A 26,764-nucleotide genomic window follows, 5' to 3' on the forward strand; every position below is an offset into this window, starting at 1 on the left:
CAGGTTTCGGTTGGTTCCCCAGACTACGCACTTGTTGCGTGGTTCTGAAGGAAAATGTCGCGTCACTAGTACTTACGTGATGGGATTTTAGTCACATGAGAGAGAAAGTACATCTTTATTAGTGTCCAGTGCGGACGCTGAGGTTTCCCCGTGCCACCCGGTTGTTCCGAAGTTTTTGGCGCCAACACGTCACGTCAATAGTTACGTGACGTTACGGAATTTAGTAGCGATACTAATTACTTGATTTGACGTGATTTTTAGTCACGTGGCTAGTTGTTACGTGATTGTAGTCACATAAGTAGATGTGCGATGTTACGTGGTTTTGGTCACGCGACAATTGCAGGCCTGGTGTACAAAAAATTGTAGTCGCAGGAAACAACAACCCATCATCGATGTCACATATATTTTATGATCACGAGAAATTCAGTTTCGTTGCTCGAAAGAGGAAGCGAAGCTGCACTCGCGCACTTTTTATCACGTTTCAAAATTGTTTGGGCTTCTACTATTTTTTCTGGAATTTTTCGTAGGCTTCATTTGCTCTATTCTTTTTTCTTTCCTGGTGAAGAGCGCATATATATTGCTGTAAGTTTGAAAATGTAGTCAGTTTTAAGTTCAGTTTTGTGTGTGTTTTCCAATGTCGTCCTCGTTCCTTGCGCTGTGAAACATCGAATTATGGTCTACAGCGCATTTCTGCAAACAGAAAGCAGCTGTTTTCACTTTTGCATTCCGTTCCTGCTCTTTGGAAGGAGCGTTGTAAGGAGAGTTTGACCGTAGTATCTTTATATAGCTATCGTATCACGGGCTTGCCGCCGCACGCTGTGGATGAATGGGTTGATCATCCGTGCTGGCTGTTTGCGCGCAATCGCTGGGGCCTTGGTTCGAATCCCAATGCGGTTTTTCTTCTTTTTTTGTCTCTCTCAGAATTGCTTATGTTTGCCGCGGTGGTACAGCGGTTACGGTGCTCGGCTGCTGACCCAAAGGGCACAGGTTTGACGGCGGCTCCAGCATTTTTGAAAAAGGCGAAAATGGTACATGCTTGTGTACTTGGTTTTAGATGCACGTTACGAACTTGAAGTGGTCAAAATTTCCGCAGCCCTCCTCTACGGCATGCCTCATAAACATACGAGGGGCGTTCAATAAAGATTTCCCCTGACTAACTTCCATTTACTGCAGGATGCTGAAACTGCGCATGTGTAATGACATAAGTCACTGTAGGTGACGTGCCAATTTCCAACTCTAAACTAATAACGGTCTTTCTTTTAGAGGTGCTGAAGTGGTGTGAGGTGTGATAATGGATGCAGTGGAATACAGAGCAGCAGTCAAGTTCCCGTACTTGAAAGGCCGCACTCCAAGGAAGACGTTCGATGAGATGAAAGAGGTTTAAGGGGAGGATTCCCCACCATATGATGTAGTGAATAACTGGCATCGCCAATTCAAATATGGTCTGATTTCCATGGAAGCGCCTCCGATTGCAGGGCGACCCCACTACGCTGTCAATGAACACACCATCCAGCAAGTGAAGGCCGCCATTTTGGAAAATCGCCGCATTAGCGTTCGAGACCTAGCCCAACATGTCAAGATTAGTGTGGGGTCCATGGAAAAAATCATTCAGGACCATCTTCATATGCGTAAGGTATCCGATCGCTGGGTTCGCCGGCTGCTCACACCTTTCCAAAAGCAGGTACGAGTCGAATGCTCCCAGGCTCTTTTGACCATGTGCCATGGAAACCAGCAGGACTTCTTCAACAGACTGATTACACAGGATGAATGCTGGGTCCATCACTATGATCCGGAGACTAAAGTCCAGCCGATGCAATGGAAGCACGTGGACTCACCGCCTCCAAAGAAAGCACGCACTCAGCCCTCGACGGGCAAGATCATGCTCACAGTCTTTTGGGACCAGCACGGAGTAGTCTTGATGGATTTCCTAGCAAAGGGTGCCACGATTACTGGGGCATACTATGCTTCACTGCTGCGGAAATTGCGAGAGACCATCAAAAACAAGAGACGTGGTATGCTCACCAAAGGCGTCCGCCTTCTGCGAGACCATACCCCAGTTCACAACTCACATGTTGCCCAGACAGAAGCACGCTCCTGCGGCTTTGAAATTCTACCGCATTCCCCTTATTCACCCCACCTCGCACCATCGGACTTCCATCTCGTTCCAACATTGAAGTCATATTTGAAGGGCAAGCATTTTCTAGATGATGAGACTCTGATTTCTGAAGTTACAACATGGCTTTTGGAGCAACCTGTCGACTTCTACAAGTGAGGTGTTTATAGTTGCATAAAAAGATGGGAGAAGTGTGTGTCCCGGGGTGTCACCTATGTAGAGAAGGACTAATAAATCTGCAAAGTTTCGTTGCTCTCCGTCCACAGGAAGTGGGTCAGGGGAAATCTTTATTGAACGCCCCTCGTATTATGGTTTGGGCATGTAAAACTCCAACAATTATTATTACTCGTACAACGCTGTTGAAGATTTAGTTGCTTGTTTTTTCGCTGGAGCATTGCAACCAAGATATTTGCTGCAGTTTCGGTTTCGCTTTTGGAAATGGAGCAAGTAAACTTCTAATGTTTTATTTATCATTACCACACAACCCATTACTTAATAACGAAGAAAAGGAACCCAGATTTTTGTTAAACTCAACCATAAGAAGGCAATACAAAACGACACCAAGGCAAGAATGAGGGCAGCCATTTGTAATATAATGAAGCGTTTCAAAGAAGTACTCTACTATTAGAGACGACGCAGAAACGTAACCAGTTATAGTAGAACCAACGCAAAGCTTGCATTGTTGAATCGTCGCCTTTTTTTCTACGGGAGCAGCGTTCTCTGCTTCTGCAAGTAGTGCTGCTCTTTTGCATTACATTTACTTCCCCTCCGAAAAAGAGCCATCCTGGCTAATTACGGACAGCTGCACAGTGACAGTGAGGCTTTAGCAGGTCCATATGCACAATCTCACGCCTCGACATTGTTTGATTACAATAAGTCTCAAGCGACTTGACGGCGTATACGAAGTACGAGGCTTGCTAGACTACACGGTACGGGCCGTGGTACTTCTGAAGAAGTTTCGTAGACCGACCGGGGCCACCTAGGAGTACAGAGGCCAGGCCCGTAGCTGGGGGGTATGTCCCTAGGGCCCGCCTCCCGTCCCAAAAGTTTGACGGAGGCGGTGTTGTACCGACAAGAATAATGAGAATATCAGTTTCTCTCCAACTGTCAAGGCCTTCAGCAAGTGCCCCCTCGCTGACTGGCGCAGGCCGGCGGCGGTGACCGGTGTGCACGGAACAGACGGCGAAAAGGTAGGCAAGGAGACTCGGAAGCGAGCGCGGCCGCGCGCGCCGCTGCCATAGCAACGACGGAGAGATCTTCAACCGGCTGCTTTGCTGCTGGCTTGCGTTTCCTTTCTTGAATTCTCGGCACTCGCCACTTTCCTATGAAGAATGCTGTCTCACGCTCATAACGTGCATGCTATTTGTGACCTGGAAGTGCCGGGCGCGCGGCGATAATGCAATCGAGAGGCATGCATGATATCAGGACTGTTTTTGTGAGGCGAGACGACACCCTTTCAACACGTTCTTTAGTGTACGCTGCTTTCCTGAAAAGCATAGGTAATTTCATGGGGAATATTAGCCGATTACACACTGCCTTTGTTGCCACAACGCCATTTCACGCCGTTGAAAGAGTAATAAGAGGGAGTAACTAAGAGGGAAGTCCAGGCATGGACACAGGCATGTTGCCTTTACTGATGCCTTTCTCTTAACAGGTACCCATGTTAGCAGCAATGTACAACAGAGTGAATGAAAACAGCGAAGAAGAAGACTTCAAAACTAATAAGCGCTTTTCGCTTTACAGTTCCGCTTACCGATTCAATGAGCCAAGTATTCGACGCTCACTAGATTGCCCTCCGCACTGTGTTCCCGAGCCAAGCCTAATTACGGTTTATCAAACTAATGAACAGAGCAAGCTCGTCTTGCTTGTTCGCCTGAGGTCTATGACTAGCGTGTCGGTAATGCACCATATATATATATATATATATATATATATATATATATATATATATATATATATATATATATATATACATACATATATATATATATATATATATATATATATATATATATATATATATATATATATATATATATAGTGTCTTGCGAAGCCCACGCCACAGCCCAAACGTTATGGAATGCATTTTCTCCGGTTTTTGATGTGTGCTACCTGGAAGTTCACTCAATGTAGAAAGCGCCGCGCGCATACGCCGTTGCTCGACATGCGTTCACTAGTAGTCGCGAAGACAACGCCACCTCTGAACGTCAACTCCTTTTACTCTTTTATAAGCAAGAATAAATCAAGAATGCCTAATAACGTGCGGATTAATTTTAAACGCATTTTTTTCTTTAGTAAATAGCAGCGGACGGCGTACAGCTTTCTGCACATCTCATTCGTGCACTATGAAGGCTTGCCCGTCAGGCAACGCGACATGCCGTTGTGACTTTCAAAGCGCAATTCAACAATACAAATCCTAATCATATGGTGAAAAAAAAAGCTCGTTCATGTCACTGTAATTCACAGCCAGAGTCTTGTGACACATTTCGATCGGTTGTCAGGCCCTTTAAGAAAGCACATCGCGAATATATATAGTGATAGAGTAAGTATTTACTCTAAAAAGGCGTGACCTCACTCATGCTCATGCACCTCATGTTCCACGATCCCAAATAATTGTCCATAAGTAAATATTGAGAAGGTTATTGTGTATACATATTTGAACTTTCTCACTATCAAGGAGGTAATTTCCGCGTCACTACAAAATCTGCCCTAAATGGTGGCTCTGCGCTGCACAGCACACGTGTGCGCTGTACAGCGCAGAGCCACCATTTAGGGCAGATTTAGGGCCTAATCTAAGAAAAAAATAACTTGTTATCAGATTGACAGGAATTCAATTTTTTGAGCTATTTCCGCTCAGACAAAGCTGAGAGGGAATACCATGTCTAGAGGGTGTTTTCTAAAACGCGTGCATCTATGATAGCACTGTGCTATCGATGCGCATTAACCAGACTTCACACCTGTGTGCAGATATCCCTATGAATAAAGTCGAGGCTGCATGCCAGTTATCGTGTCTTCTGAAATATTATTAATTTTTCTTAGTCGCTTTCGCACGTATTTCTATTGCAACTTTTACGTTGCAGTAAAATTTAATATTGAATTATATATTTCTTACTATCTCTTTTACTATGCTTTCCTTATCTACAATCGAGACAAAACTATCCGATACAGTGGAAGGGACTTTCAAGGTGGGCCTACACGTTTGAGCCAATAAAGAACCCCAACCAGGAATGTCTTCGCAGCTTTGACATTCCTATCAAGCCAGAAGATTCCCCAAACTCGCCCAGATTTCTCTTCTCGTAAGATTCCGAGATTCAATACGCGGCTGATATTTTGCATCATGAAGTACAAAAAAAAAAGCTCCGGTTTTGAAGACCCTCGAGCGGAGCTGTAATCATTCCATTTGACATGGGTCATATTCCATTGGGCTTTCAGAGGAAGAGCACTACTGCTTGAAAAGCAGTAGATATTAAGGGAAAAAGCAGATTTCGCTAGGCTTTATGTGGCTGAAGACTGGTATTTTTTAGTCCTTGCTACGAGCCAAAAGCTACTAATCAAAATTCCTGTGCGCATAAACACCATTGTTCTCTTAAGGGAACCTCCTGGAAAGAAAGGCTTAAGATTTCCTTTGGAACGCCTGCACATCTTCGTGGCAACAGAAGGAGCTCCACTCACAACTGAAGAAATTTTCATATGCTGGGTGGACGAAAGAAGGGGGAATTAATAGTTACTATATAATGTTGCATTAACAATCGTTGTCAGCGCAAAAACGCCAAAATTCGCTCTTCTGAATTTCTTTGTGCTGATCGAAGTGGACGATTGGGTCAGTAGGTGATTCACGATCGACTTTGTGCTTGCTGTAGTGCAAAGTTGAAAGAGACTGCGCCTACAGAACATGAAAGGAGAGCTTCAGGAGAACTTCCAGCCCATTAGAGTAAACTATTGGTGTATCTGCGCCAACAGGATTCAAGACAATCACCTCGAGCATATGAGTCAGTCGACCGTGAGAAAAAAAGGGAAAAAAAGAAAGAAAAAAAAGAAATGCAATTAGGATAGATAAGTGCCTTTTTTAGCGGGATAGACGGCAGATCTAGAGATTATTACACAACACGTCAGTCGTATATGTTCTACTGTACGTTCATTTCTAACAAAAAAACTAACCAAGTTCACATTTTCCGGTGTACAAGATCATCTTTCAACGACTGTATCATTTTTGCACACCCGCTTAGACGGCGCCAAGCTTGCGGTGGCAGCCACATTTCCATAAGACTTCCTTTTTCCATAAGACTTTCCCTTTAACTTCCTTTTTTTACTCTCATTCCTAGCGTTCTTAAACTTATCCAGTTCTAATTTGAGGTAACGCAAGGAGCAAACGAGCATCACCTAAGTGGTACACCAAAGGAAATTCGGTTTATTATGCAACCACAATATCCTGTTCGTACCCAAACATAATGGTTCCCGCTAGTTGAAGAAAGAAACTCGGAAAGCAGCATGCTGCTCCAATATCCCACCGGTACGGCAGCGCAAGAAACTAAACAAACAAACAAACAAATGAAAACACGATTCTCTTCATGCTTAGAATAACAGAGAGCTGAGCTAGTTGGTAAGTATTCATTCTAAAAAGACAGGGCGTGCAAACAAGGACACAAGAAAGAAGTCAGGACACCACAAACGCCGACTAACAACTGAAGAGACGCACAACGGCTGAAAAGAAAGAAGGCACGAAAACTTATCTGCGCATGCCCATGCAACAGGCGAACCTATCAATCCGGCACGCGTGGCGGTCTACGTTGAAGATAACTGTTAAGGCATTTGATTTCATCTTTATGCAAGTTAATCGACGGTTGGCTCACGCATGCGTTACCACTATTCTCGATATGCCATGCTTCTATCATCAGGCGCGTTTCTTCATTTCTATGACGGTACAACACTGCGCATTCATCGAATTTTGGCGTGCACTTACAATCTCGACAATTTAAAGATAGATTAGAAGGTGAGCCTCCTGTTAGCGATCTCTTATGTTCTAATAATCTCTGGTTGATGCATCGGCCCGTCTGTCCTACGTAGAAGCGGCCGCAGCTGAAAGGGATCTTATACACCACACTCGTACGGCAATCAGTGAATTTGTTGGTGTGTTTTACGAAACAAATATCTTGTGTCCTTGTTTGCACGCCCTGTCTTTTTAGAATCTCTTCATGCATCGCGGGCGCGTCTATAACGGCCAGACATTTGGCATGGCACGTCTAGAAAAACTGCCGATTCATTGCCAGTGGTCGCTGTCGAGATAACGCTGACACACAGCGCTCTCTTTCTGCGCAGCGAGGTGAAGCGACAGTCTCGGGGCGTGTGTACTGTTTCTTTCGATTCTCTTTTATTTAGTGCCGCGTCACTGCATACGTCATGGCGGGACTTTTGAATTTTTTAAGGTCGATAGGCCACGTGGTGTCGTTCACGCGAACTAGGCCGCTGGTGTCCAGAAAAGCTGCATATGTTGACCCTTCCGCCACGTTGCGGGATTCCGCAGAACTGATTTGCAATGTGTGTCCAGTTGCTTCGAGTTGTCGATAAATTCGCCCTCGCGCTGCCAATTGCTAGCTTCCTGGTTAGCTCAATTGGCAGAGCCACCGCCCCGGAAAGGCGCTGGTCTCGGGTTCGATCCCCGGACCAGGATGAATTTTTCGGTAACTAAGAGGCTTTTTTTCTGAGAAATCCTTTTGGATTTCCTTGTGGCTTTGTGCTACAAACGGATGGTTGTCTATTTTCCCTTTCTTAATAGTATGGCTTACTCAGTGCTCAACCTGACGCCGTCGAGGTTCACGGCGTGCTGAGCTCAGGGAGGGATGAGCGAGAGTGTGGTCTACAGCGCGTCAAATGCCGCTGCGACTTCGCGGCTACTCATAAACCCGTTTATCTTTAGCGAGCTGCTGGCCTCGCAAGGCTAACCCGAAAGGTCGAATTCACATGCGCCTTGCGGCGTGCCCCAGAACTTGCCTGCCGACCGGGTTGGCTGAGGCAGGAGAGCAGCACGCTGTAATATCGCCCTCGTTTTCGTAGTTCTATAAACTTCATCGTGGGATGACTCTGCAGCCCCATTGATCTTGCTGCATGTTAAGTGTGTGCTAAGCGTACTCGCTGTAAAGCAATAATTCAGTGACTGGGAGCTTATTCATTCCTTTGTTTAAGCAGGCAAATCCGCTGTAGTGATCTTCCTTGTAGTGTCGTTCACAATATACAGGAAAGGTAGCAATCCGCCCAGGCCATGTGGCATGCTTCGTTGTACAAGCTGTTTCGTGGTAGAAGCGTTCGCTGTAGCGACGTTTGAATCTATACACGCGCACATACAGACGCCCGCAGTATGAATGAACCCCGCCTCGCCCCGAGAAAAATTTCTGGCTACGTTACTGCCATCCGTCCGTCCGTCCGTCCGTCCGTCCGTCCGTCTATCTATCTATCTATCTATCTATCTATCTATCTATCTATCTATCTATCTATCTATCTATCTATCTATCTATCTATCTATCTATCTATCTATCTATCTATCTATCTATCTATCTTGCTGCTTACGTCTATGTGCTCTCGTTATCGCTTCCTTAGCTTGATCTATCTATCTATCTATCTATCTATCTATCTATCTATCTATCTATCTATCTATCTATCTATCTATCTATCTATCTATCTATCTATCTATCTATCTATCTATCTATCTATCTATCTATCTATCTATCTATCTATCTATCTATCTATCTAAAGGCCTGCTGAAATAACCGCCTTTTCCTCTTCCCAATCCCCTGGTTTCTCGTGTTCCTCCATCGTAATGAATTTAAGCATCCTCACGTAACGACACTGGCAATGTCGTGCGCGACACGCCCGAGAAACATGGGAGTAATGCCTTTCAGACGCTCAGCTCACCGTGAATGATGAGACAACCTCGGAATAATTCGCCGAGTTGCCTGAGCACCTGCTGTGGGATCGAACTTCCGGCGATGAACACCGCCCGCAAGCTGCTCACATCTAGAGGGGGCGGAAGACCCCGCTGAACGATGTGCAGGCCGTGCGTCGGGTACAGTACCAGTGTGGTCACCTGTGAGCAACGTGACCGGAACGAGGGTTATTGAAAGTTAAGAAAACAGTGCCAGATTAAATCGCGGCAAACAACTATGTCGTAGGTAGCCGTGAAATGATAGGGCTGCAATCGCCTCTCAATGAAGCTCCTAATGGTAGGTTATCTGGGCAACGCACTATGGCACGGTGTATCGGTGCTTGATGAGCTACTGTTATTAACGAGAAAAGGGATGTGTTCAGAGGAAGATGGAAGCTTCAAGAGATGAAAAGTTCTTGAACACGAGGTGTCGCTGGCCGATGTTTCGACAAGCGCATTTCTCTTCTCCAAGGCTGCCACTGTTGCACACTTGGAGAAGACAAGTCTGCTTGTCGAAACGTCGTCTCCAGCGACACCTCACGTTCACGAATTTTTCATCTATTGTTAACCAGCTAGGAATAACTATGGCAGCAAAAAACAAAACTTAGCCAATTTATCAGCTTACTTAATGCGACGTCGCCAAAATTGAAATTCCTGCCTCTAGAATTCTGTTACACGAATAAAAAAAACACGGCTTCACCGCCGACAAGGCGCCAAAATTAGCTGACGTTCTCTCGAGAGCACATCTTATGTATGCAGTGACCTCAGCGTTATGTAGGGTTGCTCGCGAATATGAGCGCCAGTATTTGCCCGGATAGCAACTGATGCTCTCAATTTTGGAACTTGTAGATATCACTTGCGAATTAGAATATGCACTGCCCTTCTCAAGCCTGCCTAAAAGGGATTCTACAAGCGGCCTTGAGCACATATGATTAATACCCAGAAAGAGTCATTTCTTCCGCTCTTACACTTTCTGGCCTAGTTTTTCAAAAAATCAAATATGGTGGAGTTCACAATTAGGACACTTGACATGGAATGACTCAGTGCTGATCAATAAGAATAAAAGGATCAACATCATTTTATGCTGCTGTTGCTCTCAATATTCCATGTAACGTCGAATTTATTAATGATCCTAATAGTTTCTGTCATCCAAAAGGCTTTTTAACTGCGCTGACAAACACGGTCAAAGAAGAGGGAAGAAGTCTGGACGTGCGCAGCATGTCCAGCCTTCTTCCCTCTTTGCCCTTTTGTTGTCTCTGTAAGCGCAGTTCAAAATCCGTTACGATGAACCCAGACCAAGTAGCCGGAATTGTTGCTGTACTTAGTTTATCTCACCTTGTATTTTGGAATGGGCATAAGCACTTGGGCCAGGTCCTTCGCTGACACGAGCACAACTTGAACATGATGGGTCAGCATTGTGAAAAGAAGCCACATTGGGGCAGCGTGCATCAGTGGCAGGTAGCACAGGAATATGTCACCCTTGCTGAATCCTTCGTTCTTGTAACTGCAAGTGCGGTGTGTGCTTTGCTGCCAAATTGCCACAATAATCGCTCAGGAAGCTCTGCATCATTTTCACGAGGGGTGTTGCGCTATAATATAGGACATTCTATGAAGATTAAGCTTGCTTTAAGAAGCTGTGATCAGGCCGAGAACACTTGTTGAGACATTATGGAAAGATGTATGGCATTGGAACTTGAAGTAGCTTGCTACAGCATATCCTCATCGTTTTAAAACAAAAAAGTCACAGTTTCGCCGCAAGGGCGAAGCAATGAATGCGATACCAACAAATTGGAATGGCACACGAAGAACGGCAAGCAGCTCGAAACTTGCAGCGCGCTGGTCAAGCACTAAGGACGCACGAAAAGAACACGCACAGGATGAGCGCAAACTAACAACTGTCACAGCTGGACACTTGCAGCGCGCTGCTCAAACATGAAGGACGCACGAAAAGAGCGCACAAGTATACATAGGACGAGAGAGAGAGCTCTTTATTGAAAGGCAGAGAATTTAGCCAGCGTGTGTGAATTCGCTGACTTGCTACTCTGCCTGGGGAAGGAGATTGGGGACTGAAAGACACAAAGAAAGAAAAAAAATATAGAAAGTTAAAATGGAAATAAAAAAGTGTAACAACACAGAGTTTTTTGTCTCTTGGGCGGGGACGTGTGCTAACGGTGAATTATTACGTGCTTTCAAGGTGCCAATAAAGTTTGTCGAACTGACCGATGCTCTCTAAATATCTGAATAGTAGTTTCACCGCATGCCTCTGCTGCGTGGCGCTGGGTAAAGCGCCCAAGACGCCGTCAATTGATAAAGTTCTTTGGGTCAGCATATGCATGCAATGTTCATAGAGCGCATGCTCTTCGGCATACGCTCGGCACTCAAACAAAATATGTTCGACAGTTTCTATGGAACCACGGTTATTGCAGTATGGACTTTCGGTTTCACCGAAGCGGTACCGTAAACTGTTTCCATAAGCACTGTTCAGTCGAAGACGATGGTACAAAGAGCGCATGCTGTGTTTGAGCAGCGCGCTGCAAGTGTCGACTACGCACAACCAGCTAGCCCCTACTTTGGCTCTTATAGCTAGCAACTCACTACTTTCGCACACGCTGCCGCTGTAGCGAGCGAAGTGTCTTTCGTGCGGCCTATAGCGCTAGCGCCAACGCTGCGGTGAACGCACACGACGTACAAATCTGCTCCCTCACAATATATGCGCGCCAGCATGGGCGACCACGCCCTGTAGGGCGAAGTAAAGGTCGGACGCGCGCAGCGTTACTCAAAGGGATCGAGCTAATAGTGGCTGCTGTAGAGAAGAATTTCCAGTCGTGTGAATTCAACGCAAAATCGCAAAAAAGGAAGCCTCCTCGGATGTTGAAGGACCTCAGCATGAACTCACTCAGAAAAAGGGTTGAGAAGACTGAAAGAAGTGCCTTGGAAACCTTCTTCACAGGTAAAACGCACAAGCCGGACCGACCGCCCAAAACGATCGTCACAGAAAAAAACGCCAGGCCTGCGCTGAAACCGCAGCACAGTCACAGCGAAAGCTGGAAGAGCGGCGTTTCTAGAGCCCGTTGTAAGCTCTCTTGGGGCTACAATAAAAGTACACTAGAAAGGTACCCACTACGCCATAAATCACAATTTTTGTGAAGTTGGGAAGCACCTACTAAGCCATTATTCGTCATTCTGCGGAGAAGCGAGGCACCAGCTACACGTCTGTAAGGCATTACGTGCAAGTTGTTGACGCGACGACTGATGACGATGAAGAATTATGGCTCAGCCGTTTGTAATGGGTTGGAAGCTTTAAACGGCCCACCAGTTATGTAATTTGCATTGGGTGACGCCCGGTCGCTATTTCCCTCTCCCGTCATGCTGTATAACATACGTTGACGTGGGAGAGAGACGGGGGGGGGGGGCAAGAACTTTACTGAGACCCCGAGGAAATGGATCATGCGCTTATGGGCTTCCTTGGCAACCAATACAAGTGCACTTGCGAGGAACCCACTACGCTATAAATCATTGTAATTTTACTGAGACCCCGAGGAAATGAATCATGCGCTTATGGGCTTCCTTGGCAACCAATACAAGTGCACTTGAGAGGAACCCACTACGCTATAAATCATTGTAATTTTTTAGAAACAGGGCAGCGGGCACTGTCCCATTTGTCGTCATTCTACGGAGAGCATTGGTACCTGCTAAACGCATGTAAGGCATTATGCGCACTTTGTTGATGCTGTGCCTGATGACGATGAAGAATTATGGCAGAGCCCTTTGTAATGGGTTGGAAGCATTCAACAACCTACTCGATGCGGAATTCCTATTGTGTGACGCCTGGTTACAGAATTCGCGTTGTGCGACGCTTGGTGCTTATTTTACTCTTCTACCACGTTATATTGCATATGCTAACGTGGTTCCTTCCCGACATGAAGCCTGTATAGGACCTTTTTGCAAAGCGGTTTCAAGCACCGGCATGGCTCAGAGGTTGAATACTGGGCTCCCACGCAGAGGGCCCAGGTTCGAACCTCGTTGCATCCTGAAATTTTTTTCTTATTTCGTCTTTTTTTCTTATTTGGAGCGATACTGGTTACGGACGCCGGCGGCGGCGGCGGACAACTACGGTGCCAAAAACGGCCGGTGAAATGATCTCATAACAGCTTTCGCTGTAAAAGGATCCTGGCAAGGCCTTGTGGGCCGGCATTTACAGCAGCACCTAAGTTCTCTAGAGAACCCTTACCTCACTCCAAGGTCACTCGACATCATCAAGGGTCTTAGTGAACTGTCCGGCTCCACTGGATTACATGTTGATGTTGAGCACCCGTTCTGTGTGTATCTTGTTTAAGTCCCCATTTCTTAGCGGTCGTTTGTTTCGCATCAAGAATGAACGAAGTTGCCCAAACACATGTCTTGCTAGGTGTCAGCCAAGCTATGCAGAAAAGGAGCGTCAACAGCAACAACAGCGGAAATGGCTGGCTCTCCTGTAATCGAGAGTAGATGGGAGCGTGAAATGTCTGCAGCTAAAGCAGATGGCTTGGAAATTATACCAGCCACGATCTTGTGCATGTTCGCAAGGGCACGCCCCACCAAGCTACATCACACTGCACGATCCAAATGGTAGTCGTTCTTTCTTTGCACTGTGTGACATAAATCTTCGGCTTTGCCTAGCGTATGCGGCCACGACGCGACACTGGGCTGGGTCGCCACACGCAGCGTGGCGTCATCTCTCGAAGAAGGCGGCAACCGCGAAACCACTGCCTACAAGATTACCTCTGTCTGTGCGCGATTTACTCGACCTTTCATGAACTCCAGTGTTCTCTTAGCCACACTTTTAGACAGCATTGTGAATTGCCTACATAAATGTGATGACTGAGAGAACATTGCCATTGCTTGAAATGGCACGCGGGCCTATATCTCTCGGCGCATTGAAAAAACTCTCTGTGTGCACCACTCATTGGGGATATTTCGATTTTGTTTAGATACAGAATTCAAAGCGCTGGTGAAGTTGTCGAGGCTGCGCATATCCACAAGCAGCGGCAGTTGTGCGTCAATGTACCCTCAGCGATTCTGCATGAAAAAGAACTAACTTATCTAGGACTTGTTTGAAAGGCGTGTTCTGCGTGGTGCGTGTGAGGTTTTTGCATATGTGGGTCCTTCTCGCCATCCTACCCTGCCTCCCCTTTACATCTATTGAGCAATCTCTGTACGCTTCTGGACCTTTTCTCTTACATTAGCTTGTTCTTAGGAATGAAGGTAAAGCTGATAGTCATCGCTTGTTAGTGTTTGTTTTCATGGAATTTATTTTGGTACTTTTTTGCGCTGTTCCGCAATGAACCATTACGAATTGACCCAGCTTATGAAGTATGTGCCATAATGGCGTGTATCATAATAGAACTTTTTGTTGGGCTAGTTGGTTGATGACTTTTTAATAATTTTTAAAGCTAACCCTTCTTTGACAACCACTAACTCAGTGGATGAGGTTTTAGCTGTTTTTAGACAACACGCCAAGGGTCTTTTATTCACGCGTGAGCTTCCTGTTGGTGGTGTGCTGCAATTTTTAGACCCGAGTCTCACTTTCTCGGAGACGCACATATGTTGGGCATATTGCCCACGTTCACGCAAGGCACTTCTTCCTTATGATGCCTCGCATTCGAAACTTGTCAAGAGGGCCGTTGCTTCCATGTGCCTGGAAGGAGCGCTGGTGAAATCTTGTCCTCATCTAATGCAGGAAAGTTTCAAGAATCAGGTCACGAGGCTGTATTCAGCCGGCTACCCTGGTTCTGTCGTTGTTGCAGTCTCGGAAACCCTCCTTCAGAAACTGAAGGGATCGAGAAGAAATAGGCAGCCGATGGAAAAAAGGCCCTTGGTTATGCCATATGTGCACAAGGTTGCTCACAACCTTAAGAATGTGGCCAACAGGTACAAGGTCCCCTTGGTGTTCTCGGCGCCCCGCAAGTTGGCTAGCCTGTGCCCACGCATTTCTTCTGCACCGAGGCCCTCACCGTGTGGGAAGAGGCACGCAAGGCCTTTTGTCGCCTGCTCGGTTGGCGTGGTGTACGAGATCCCGCTTAGTTGCGGTAGGGTATATATCGGCCAAACAGGCCGGTGCATAAACGACAGGATGAGGGAGCACGAACTTTCGGTGAAAAATAAACTTTCAGCACATTTGCCTGTGCATTGTGGTTCCTGCAAGTGTGAGCCTGGGTTTGCCAGTGTTTCCGTTCTTGGAAAGAGTAACGATGTCTTAGCGCGTGAAATTATGGAAGCATACTATATTAGAAAGAAGAATGAATGCTATGTTAGTGACACATCTGTTGCTCTGCGTGGGGGTGAATTTAGTTTCATCGATTCATTTTTGTGATTAGTTAATCTTGTTATCGCGGGTTTTTGACGAGCTTGTGAGGCGATGTGCGCGCGCAGGATCGCTGTGGTTATATATGATGCTGATGTTCTGGGAATAAAGTTAGTTGCGAGTGACGCCCTTTCTGTCCTGTCCTTACTTTTTTCCTTGATGGTACGCGTCTTTTTGGTTTTTTAGTAAGCGTGTATCAAGCTTACGGCACGACGATGTTAAGGTTCTATGCTTCTCGTACCTATTTATTATTTACCCAGGTTTCATAAAGTACATCAACACGCAAGAAAGCCTCGTGTTGTACCAAATAATTGGCGAAGCTTGCACTGAGCACTAAGCCGCGCAAGCCTTCAAACAGCAAAACTGGACGATTCCGAACACTGATCTGCTTGTTTGTAGGCTGTCTCTAGGCTTAGGTAGGTGATGAGGGTGTTTGTAGGTTGCGTCTAGGTCGTTGTTAGGCTTTAGCTGAGTGAAGCTACGTTGTTTCTACGTTGATTCTCAGCGCAGAGAGGTTCGAGTTAAACCATACAGTCAGAGACACCGCACGGATGTCCAAACTCCAGAGACAGAAACTAGTGCTGAAACCATGCGCTCACGCCTCTCATAGGTCTACGGCTACGTCGTCGTCGGCGTAGGCTTTCCATCGCCTCGGGGTCTGATCGTAGCCGCCGTTGTCTTTCCCGTTCCCTAGCGTTGGGCTAACTGCTGCCTTCTTCCTTTTTAGTGGAACAGTGATGAGTCGTGGGACTTACCCAATTTCTGTGGCACATACCCGTTTATTTTTCGAGATAGGGTCGGACACATTACGCCTAGCTTAAACAGTTTGCCTGTTAGAACATCCAAGTTCACCAAGAAAGATGTGAAGTAGTAAAAGTGCAGAAATCAGAAAGCTTCAGATTTGAAGAAGCATGGTCATGCTCATGCTTTTATCAGGGGGACACGACAGGTGTTAGCCTGTCTACAAGAAAATATATTTCGAAGAAGTGACGATTCAAGGAAAGCTGGCAGAAAAACGTGGGAGCGTTCTTTTGAATGCCGAAAGCATGGACAGCTTCTCCAGTCAACATAATTCGGTTCTGGTACAGCACTGATTCTGGGCATGGACAAGGGCATGTAGCGCGTAGGCAAGGTAACCGCTATTCATTAAGAGTAACGTACTGGATTCCAACAGAAGGTAAACGCCCGAGGAAGAGACAGAAAGTTAGGTCGGCAGATGAGATTAAGAAGTTTGGGGGTGTAACGTGGCAGCAGCAAGCGCAGGATCGGGTTGACTGGTGGAACATGAGAGCGGCCTTTGGTACCCTGCAGTGGGCACAGTCAACAAGCTCCTTCGCGATCGTTTGACCAGTTCGGACGTCGTTGGCGTCTTCAGATTCGTAGACGACTACCTAATTGTTTCACGCCTTGACTCTAACAACTTTGACGCAGGGGTCGCTAGAACCCTGAGCATTTTTACTGACGTGTTGTCCCCTCTTTTACCGACGCATGAAGTCCGAAAGGACAATTTCATAAGGTTTTTGGACATAGGGTTGTATTGCCATCCAAGAGGTGTTTGCTGGAGCTACGAGCCTAGAGGTAACAAGCCGGTGTTGCCATTTGCATCGGCGCACTCCAAGTTAGTCAAACGTGCCGTGATTCAGTCGTGTTTCCACAATTCTTTGTCCAAGTCTTGTGAGCATAAGATTGAGGAAAGTTTGTGGGGCCAGGCCAAGCGTCTGTACGACTCCGGTTACCCCATGAGACTGTTGTCAGCGGTGGCGGAGCGCCTGAACAAAAAGTACAGGTCTAATCCGAGTGAGCATCAGAGTGACACTCGAAGGAAAAAGCTCGCAGTAGTGCCCTACATCCACACCGTATCTCACAACCTGAAAAGGATTGCGAGAAGGTCCGGTGTGGACGTTGTTTTTTCCGCGCCCGTGCGACTGCAGGGACTTTACAGGCGAGTGAACGCCGAAAGGGAAAAAGAAAATGCTTCGTGTTCCACTAAACATAGCGAGAAGTATGTTGCCTGCGCTAAAGACGTTATTTATTCCGTCCCGCTGTCATGTTCCCGTGTGTACATTGGCCAGACCGGCCGGTGTGTGAATCAAAGGTTGCGCGAACATAAGTACAATGTCACGAAAGTTATTTCCGGACACCTTGCCATTCACTGCCAAAGATGTGGCTGTTTTCCAATTTTTGATAAAACTAGTATTCTCAACAGGGCAAGAGATCGATTGACTAGAGAAATTATTGAAGCGTATGAAATTGATAAAATGAATGATACATGTGTCAGCATGCCATCCTTGTCTCTAACAGATAAGGAAAAGAGATATCTGGATGCGTCACTCTAGGTTGGTGGCAACTGGTTGTGATTGCGGCAGAACATGCGCGTTTGGGTCCTACTTTTGTTTCTTGTTTTGTGTGCACCTGCTCGCGTGTGTCTATATAAGCGTCACGTGCATATGAAAAATAAACATTCCATTTGAAAGTCAGCGCTGTGTGTGTGTTTGCGTGTTCCTTCTCCGTCCGCGTCCAGTCGCGCTGTAGAAACTAAGCACGCACTTTGGGCACAGTCAGGCAGATGATGGTGCTGACAACACTGATGTGTAGAAGGGGCTCACGACCCCATTATCGGCACTGCTTGGCAAAATGTGAATGCGGTGATCCTTTAACAGGGCTGACGTACTCTCCCAGTCAACAACCTTCGAATGACGCACCCGGTCCTCTACCAATTGAGCTGCGGGGGCGGTCCTCAGCGACGACAACTGCCGCCGTTGTTCAATTCATACAGCATCGGACGCGTTATTCGAAGGTTGCAGGTTCTGCCCTTATGGCAGAAGGTTCGCTTTTCGCCCGCCTGAAGTTCTTCTCATTTATGCCACAGTTACTACAAATACCGTCGCCTATACTTTCCTTGATTTGATTGTCCGTTGGTTCTCATCAAAATACGCCCTGCGTCTTTTCGTGCGCACAGGACGGACGAATTTCGTTTTCGCCTACAGCCACATACAGCTTCGTTGTAAAAATTCGCCGGCCATATCTATCTATCTATCTATCTATCTATCTATCTATCTATCTATCTATCTATCTATCTATCTATCTATCTATCTATCTATCTATCTATCTATCTATCTATCTATCTATCTATCTATCTATCTATCTATCTATCTATCTATCTATCTCTCTATCTATCTATCTATCTATCTATCTATCTATCTATCTATCTATCTAGCTGCTTACGTCTATGTGCTTTCGTTATCGCTTCCTTAGCTTGGTGTAGACCAAAATTGTGACATGAATAACGTCAAAATCCTGTCGCGCACGTCGTCAAAGCCTTTCCTCTAGATACGTCCGTCACATACCCGTTACCACATGCCCTGGTAAGCGAGTATGCGCCGCAGGTGATTGTCAGTGTATATCTTCTCAGGAACGGCGAGAACAAACATTGGTAATTTAAGTGCAATAGCCTGAAGGAAAACCGACATTGGAAGCGTTGACCCGAGGAATGCAAAGAATAAAAATGAGGATCCCAGCAGGAATCGAACCAAAGCATTCTGAGTGGCAGTGAGGTATTCTACCGCAGAGCCACTCTACGCCTTGAAACTGCTTTGGAAAAAGACCCTATGCAGGTGTAATGCAGGTGTAACATCAACTGTGGTTCCAATACTGGCTATTTAATTTTACAACAAAGCAATAAACAATAATATTTACTGCTATGATACAGGCGTCCTGGCGGATTAACGTCAATTGTAATTGCAGTGTTGGCTCCGCTTTTAGAGAAGTCTACCCGCCTCGGTGGTCTAGTGGTTATGGTGCCCGACTGCTGACCCGTAGGTCGCGGGATCGAATCGCGGCCGCAGAGGCCGAATCTACGATGGAGACGAAAATGCTTGAGGCCCGTGTACTTAGATTTAGGTGCACGTTAAAGCCCAGGTGGTCAAAATTTCCGGAGCCCTCCACTACGGCGTGTCTCATAATCATATCATGGTTTTGGGACGCAGAACCCAGCAATTATATTATATGGTATAGAAGTCTAATAAACATTATATTTGTATTTCCATGATTCAGCAAGCTATATTCGAGTGTTGCTCGACCCTAGAAAAGTACGCTAACGAAAGTTACGTATGGTATTCACGTCATAGCACCATAAAGTACATTTCGTTTCGATAATACTGACGCCTGAACTCTAAAGTGACCACTGACCTTACGGCGGACCATAAGTTACCTTTGAACGTCAGTATAGTCGACGTTCCTGCTAAGGCGACGGTGGTCACACAACTACTACGTTTACAAAGAGACGTCGATCCACCTCATGACGCTTGGCTCAAGGCCAACAACTGGAGCATGAACAACTAATCCCTGATTGCTTCGCATGAAACCGATTCCCATACGGCCTGGGATCTGCCCAATTTATTTTGAAATCGCGGTGATGGCACTCATTGCCATATGGGTCATTCCATGCCAAACGTCCCAGCCATTTTGGCAACTATCTCAAATGTAGTGAAAAAAAAATTGTGCCGATTTATTACGTTGAAAACAGTGAATTGCTAGAATATTTAGGAGAGAAAAAATTTTTTGGTCTTGTGGGTGCCTTCCAAATTTACCAGAATGTCACCTGGGTGTTGTTTGTAAGAAAATTTATTCTGAGAGTATTGTTTCTTGTTTTAATACCAAATTTGGTTTACATATTGAGCAAAGGTGTTTGTGTAAGCTGTATAAAGCTCGATAATATTAGTACAATTTTTCTGCCTTATACGCCTCCAGGAATTTCTCCAAAATGTTCTATGTTTGCATTTTTTCCATTGCAATATTGCGCCTTGTATGAATATACGAGTAATGGATACTTACTGTACAGAAGGTATATTTTGCGATAAAAATATTTTCAGACCCCTCAAATTTCTAAACATTACGTGAAAAAATCACGAATTTCAAAAAATCGTCGTTTTGGTCCACATTGAGACGCGATTTACACCACGTGGTGCTCCAACTAAAAATCGGCCTTATACCTCAATCGAAAGCAACTAAAGAGTTCTTCTTATATGGCAAGTTTTATCATTACAATTTTCGTTTTAAGGATGAAAATAATTTTTGATGTTCCCCATTGATGGCTATCTCCCCATTTGGTCACATGGCAGCTTCCTCATTGATATTCCCAATTGCCGTCAATGGGGAACATCAAAAATTATTTTCTTCCTTAAAACGAAAATTGTAATGATAAAACTTGCCATATAAGAAGAACTCTTTAGTTGCTTTCGATTGAGGTGTAAAGCCGATTTTTAGTTGGAGCACCACGTGGTGTAAATCGCGTCTCAATGTGGACCAAAACGACGATTTTCTGAAATTCGTGATTTTTTCACGTAATGTTTAGAAACTTGAGGGGTCTGAAATATTTTTATCGCAAAATATACCTTCTGTAGAGCAAGTATCCATTATTCGTATATTCATACAAGGCGCAATATCGCAATGGAAAAAATGCAAACATAGAACACTTTGGAGAAATTCCTGGAGGCGTATAAGGCAGAAAAATTGTACTAATATTATCGAGCTTTCAACAGCTTACACAAACACCTTTTCTCAATACGTATACCAAATTTGGTATTAAAGCAAGAAACAATACTCTCAGAATAAATTTTCTTACAAACAACACCCAGGTGATATTCTGGTTAATTTGGAAGGCACCCACAAGACCAAAAAATTTTTTCTCTCCTAAATATTCTAGCAATTCACTGTTTTCAACGTAATAAATCGGCACGATTTTTTTTCAATACATTTGAGATAGTTGCCAAAATGGCTGGGACGTTTGGCGTGGAATGACCCATATGTGCTGCGCTCGCAATACCTAGCAGCGGAGAATGTTTTATGCTGGCTCTTGACTGTCGCCTCATGTTCTTACCCGAAAGTCACAAGTTCTGCGATGATGTTGCGGTGGCTAATGAGGCCAGCCTTGGGCAAGCCAGTAGACCCACTGGAGTGGAACACTATGACCACGTCCTCTGGGTCAGCGGGAGCTGGACGCTTGAAGGCATTCCGGGGCGTTTTTTTCAGCGTTGCCATGTTCGCCATGCCCTCGCGTTCGCCAGCTGCCACCAAAGCCTGCAAGCGAAAGGCACGACGAGGAGCCGGTCTTAGTCAAATAAAAATGGTAAACTGCGCACAACATGACAGTTCAATATTTTTCGCTCACCACTTACATTTAAAGACCAATACACAAGTATGCGGTGCAATGTATCTGCGAGAATATAAGTATCTGGTAAAGTGAGTTGCAATAAACGTGCCAAAAAACTTCCGGGGTTCCTTATGCTCTCACCTAAGACAATTGGAAGGCGTCTTAGATGAGTGCCCAATTTCAAAATGTAGCTTTCGCCTGGAAGGCAAAGGCAATCTTCTTTTTCTTCTCTGTCGATGTTCCCGCCCCGCCACCCACCGAGAGCATTCTGCACCTAGCGTGGGTTTCCATTGCCTACAGGAGGTGGCACCTCACCTGCTTTTGCACCAAGCTGTGATGACGTCCTAATCTGACATCACTGGGACTTAACAGACGCCATAATGACGTCACAGATTTGGACGATCTGTGACGTCATGATGACGTCATGTGGCGCAGTCATCACGTGATGATGGTTTTTTGCATCACTCGTGTTGACGCCGCCGACGCGGGACGCCGGTCAATTTTTGCGTTTGATCAGGCATCTAAGGCTGTCGCCTTAAAAATTTAGGTGTCCTTAGCTACGTTTCAGTGATGTAATGGGGCTAGTTGGGTCATGGCTACGAAAGCAGGGTGTAGAGCTACTACTACCGATAGCTGTGCTATTTTTCAAGCAATCTCTACGCAATTTCGCAAGCTGGTTAATTGGAAAATTTACTAAATTCGTTACGAATAGGGCGAGAAAATACGAAGCCATTACAAAAATATAAAAAATAAATTATGTTATTATTTTGATCTTGAAGGCACATACATACATACATACATACATATATATATATATACATATATATATATATATATATATATATATATACATATATATATATATATATATATATATACATATGTATATATATATATATATATATATATATATATATATATATATATATATATATATAGATTAGGGGTCTGCGAATATTCGATAACTTCAAATATTTGAAAAATTCGAATATGCGATTCCATTATCATGCGTAAAATAACTCGTCTTCCACATTTCTGCTGCGTTCGTATCGCTAAAAAACGTTGCCGAGAGGAGCGATAAACATCGTAAGTACTCGGAGGCACGATATCTGCCTGCGACGAGCGCCCCAATACGCACGATTTAGTGCTGGTGCATCTCCGACGTGCAGCGCTGTTGGCGATCATGTAACCGTACATTTTCAAGATTATGCGGCCGTAACGTACCGCACTACCACTCGTTCACTATGCGGGACCACTTCTCAAGAAAGACAGTGACCCACGTGACTGGTGGCGGACTGTAGGCACCTTCAGATAACCCAGTCTGGCAAAGCTTTGCCCCATGTAACTCCCTATACCAGCCACTGCTGTTCCAAGCGAGCGTGCCTTTTCAGTGGCAGGGGGGGGCGGGGGGGGGGGGGGTTGTCTCTGTTACAAGGGAGCGCCTGCTGCCTGATCATGTGGAGCAACTCATATTTCTTCATGATAACATGTAGTCATTACTTTTATTGTGCCGTGATATTTGCTTGTGTTGTGATGTGCATTGTGCTAGCCCTGACATTGTGTTCTGGCGATAGCAGTGTATGTTGTGTTGCCAGTCAGGCTGTTAATGTTTTTTTCTTCATGTTAAATAAAATATCGTTACTGTGGAGGCATTTTTCCTTTGATATTCGATATTCGATTCGATATTCGAAGGTGGATATTCGTATTCGATTCGTATTCGAAAAATTTGATATTCGCACACCCCTAATATATATATATATATATATATATATATATATATATATATATATATATATATATATATATATATATATATATATATATATATATTGAAGAAGCTTTTCCAATGGGCCAAATGTACTTGGGAATAGAAGAGACACAACTAAGCGGTTACCTTAATTTTATTTGCCCACGGTTTCGACCGGTGGACCGGTCTTGGTCAGGGCTTATGAGCAAATAATCCCAAATCGTCGTGGTCACTCTTAGTTGAAGGAAGGAACAAGCAGCAGGACGAATATCTAGATTTGTATTTCTCGGCCGCAAAAAAGGACATCATAGCGGCTTGCTCAAAAACCAAACGCTATCGAAACAATCTCACCTCGGAAGAGCTCAAGTCACTGGAGTGCCTAGGCCGTCGAGCGAATCTGGTAATTACGCCTGCAGATAAAGGTGGCGCAGTAGTAATACTAGATAAAGCTGACTACCTGAGAGAAGGTTACCGGCAACCTGAGGACAAGAACTTCTATGCGGAACTTGAAGAGGACCCGACTAAATTATTTCCATTACAAATAAACCGCGAACTAAATTCGCTCCATAAGAACGGAAAGATCATGACCGATATGCTCTAAGCAATGCAACCGATTCAATCTGGCCCAGGCCATTTTTATTTGCTCCCTAAAATACAGAAAGCCAACTACCCCGGCCGTCCTTTTGGCTCAAGCAACGGCACAGTAACAGAAAGAATGTCAAGCGCGCTAGACTTCATCAATAAGGACATAGTCAGATGGCATTGTTGCAACAGTGAAAGCTTTCAAGAACGCCAGTACACACGATTGCTTAGACGAGGACACGCTGTCGACACTGCTGAGGTTGGTACTTAGCCACAATAACATTGAATTTGATAATAAACACTTTCTCCAGATAAACGGTACAGCCATGGGTACAAATATGGCTCGTAATTACGCGAATATTTTTATGGCATCTATAGAAGAACCTTTTCTTGCAGCCAGAACATTGAAGCCTCTCATCTACAAAAGGTTCTTGGACGATGTATTCATTATTTGGCGCCACGGAGAGGAAAGTCTCCTTTCGTTCATAGATGATTTCAATTCAACTCACCCTTCAATATCTTTTACACACAGCTACTTGAAATCAACCATAAACTTTCTTGATGTCACTGTTCACATTAATGAGAATCTCATACATACAAATCTATAGAAAAAACCAACGGTTCGCCATCAATACCTTCACCTTAAGAGTAGCCATCCATGTCATTGCAAGACAGCCATACCATTCTCACGAGCCGATCGATACCACCGAATTTGTTTCGCCGTGTCACATTTCGAAGGTCATGCCGAGGATCTTAAAACGGCCCTTGTGGCGAAGGGCTACCCAAAGAGTGTCATCGATAATGCTGTAAGCCGGGCGCGGATTTTAGATAGAAACAAAATTTTGTCGGGCTCGAAACCATGCCATTCAAATAACCAAACGAACCTTGTCCTCACGTACTCGTCCACACTACCGCACCTCAAAAACTTTCTCTCTAAACAGTAGTAGTAATAGACTTTTATTCTCTAAACATTTTACCATTATACCGCAGAGTACGCGCCTGTCCTCAGTTTTCACGGAGCCACCGCGAGTGGTCTACTGCCGCGGAAGCAATATAAAAGAAATCCTAGTAAGAGCTAAGACGATCGAGTCTGAAGACAGGAAATCGGGTTGCAGGCCATGTGGAAAACAACGCTGCCAGGTCTGCAAACATATGACCACAACCTGTGTTGCCAAGGCTTCGTCCTCTGACTTCACATTCAAAATTAAAGAACCTCTAAATTGTGACAGTCAGAATGTTGTACATATGCTACATTGCGATGTCTGTGGCCAGCAGTATATCGGCCATGCATTAAGCTGGGCTAGTTGGTATTCATTGTATGCTTCCATAGTGCTAGCGAACACGCACAAAGGACAACATAAAAAGAGGCAGCACAACCGCTAGCAGTTGTCCTGTCTCTTTGTATGTTGTCCTTTGTGCGTGTTCGCTAGCAACATGGAAGTATATCGGCCAGACTGTGACGGCGTTTAGAATACGTCTGAATAACCATAGAGCTCATGCGCGCAATCTGCCAGATCTCTCTTTCTTTAGACATCTGAGCTTTCCAGAACACTCATTCGACAAGATACGTGTCACCCTCCTGCAGTCAGGCTTCCGCAGTACTCGTGAACGGGAACAAAAAGAGTCCTATTTGATCCACAAATTTGAAACAGTGACACACGACATCAATGAAAACATGGGGAACCACACTCTTTAAAAAATTACACCATTTCCCGCTAAAGGGGACCATGAGGCGATGCGAAGCCGGAGCACTTGCACGACCACGTTCCGTTGGCGTTCGTTGGGCATGCTACCGACCTCGCGTCGCGGAACGCGAAGAGGAACGCTACGCGCGTCGTGTTTTCCCTCTAGCCTGGCCGTTAATTCTCACAGGGCGAGCGGGGAACGTGGTCGACAGGTGCGCGAGAGGGGCGCAGTGTAGGAAAGGAGAGAGAGGGAGAGGGGATGCGCATGCGCTGGCGCTCATCGCGACGTTGCGCACGAGAGAATTTCGGCATGTCTAGCCAGCGTTCCAGAGGAGGAGTGGAGAGGGGGAGGGGAGGGGAGAGAGGGAGTGGAAAGGAGAGAGGGGAAGTGGGGAGGGGCGAAGGGGAAGTGGGGAGGGGGAGGGGAGAAGGGGAAGTGGAGAAGGGGAGCAGAGGTGTGTGGAGAGGGTTTTCGCATGCGCAGTAAGGGTGGTCACGCCGCATATCACCATCACCACCACCGGTTTGAACTCCGCTATAAGATGCTTCGCATCTAAAATGGAGTGACCCATTCTCCTTCAAGGGAGAAACGGCGATGTCCCCAAGTTCGTCTTCAAATGGAGGAACTTTCCGCCCTTTTGAATGAAGAAACCGTTCCTCCCCCGTCAAAATCAAGATGGCTGACGCCAAGCCAGTGAAGCGAGCAATAGATTTAGGCCTAGCGAGTGCATGGATTCTCGACTGATAAAGAGTATGCGGCACTGCTAATCACAAAAAACGGAGCCGCTGAGCGTAATATCGAACGATATGACAATAAAATCAAGCAGACAAACCTGCAGTGATGAAAACCTCGCGAAACGGAACGACGGAACTCGTACGTTTCGCTCGGCCAGCGAGACGGCGTTCACTTTAAGAGACGGATACTGCAAAGGGGCTCTCACCCGGATACAGTACGTTAGGCTTGCTGTCTTTATTTGTCGAAGCATCACACGGTGTAGCGACGTTATCCGCGCGTTTACGGGGCAATAGGCCCCGACATGTGCCTCCAAAATGTACATTCTCTAGCATCAAAGCAATCCCAGCGCAGCAGAGCATAGTTTCGATAGATAGCTGTTCAACAACATATAAGTAGGTGGAGCTGTGAAAGCGCCGCAGCTGTGAAATAGGTGGTACCTGGCGCCATCTAGAGGGATTAAACGACACTAAAGAAAAGGTGTTACCGAATGC

At 45.5% G+C, this 26,764-nt stretch overlaps 1 protein-coding gene across 1 annotated transcript in view; it reads right to left on the reverse strand.

Annotated features, from left to right (window-relative positions):
• Nucleotides 1-26,764, reverse strand: part of LOC119372442 (luciferin 4-monooxygenase) — a 151,048-nt gene that overhangs the window by 65,289 nt on the left and 58,995 nt on the right. The window contains exons 5-7 of the mRNA XM_037642923.2: nt 21,251-21,450; nt 10,365-10,533; nt 9,020-9,191 (exon numbers count right to left, since the gene is read on the reverse strand). Of these exons, the coding sequence (XP_037498851.1) occupies nt 9,020-9,191; nt 10,365-10,533; nt 21,251-21,450 (541 nt within the window). The remainder of the gene's footprint in view (nt 1-9,019; nt 9,192-10,364; nt 10,534-21,250; nt 21,451-26,764) is intronic.

The sequence above is a fragment of the Rhipicephalus sanguineus genome, chromosome 10 (assembly GCF_013339695.2).
Source record: "Rhipicephalus sanguineus isolate Rsan-2018 chromosome 10, BIME_Rsan_1.4, whole genome shotgun sequence".
In the NCBI taxonomy this organism is placed as follows: domain Eukaryota; kingdom Metazoa; phylum Arthropoda; class Arachnida; order Ixodida; family Ixodidae; genus Rhipicephalus; species Rhipicephalus sanguineus.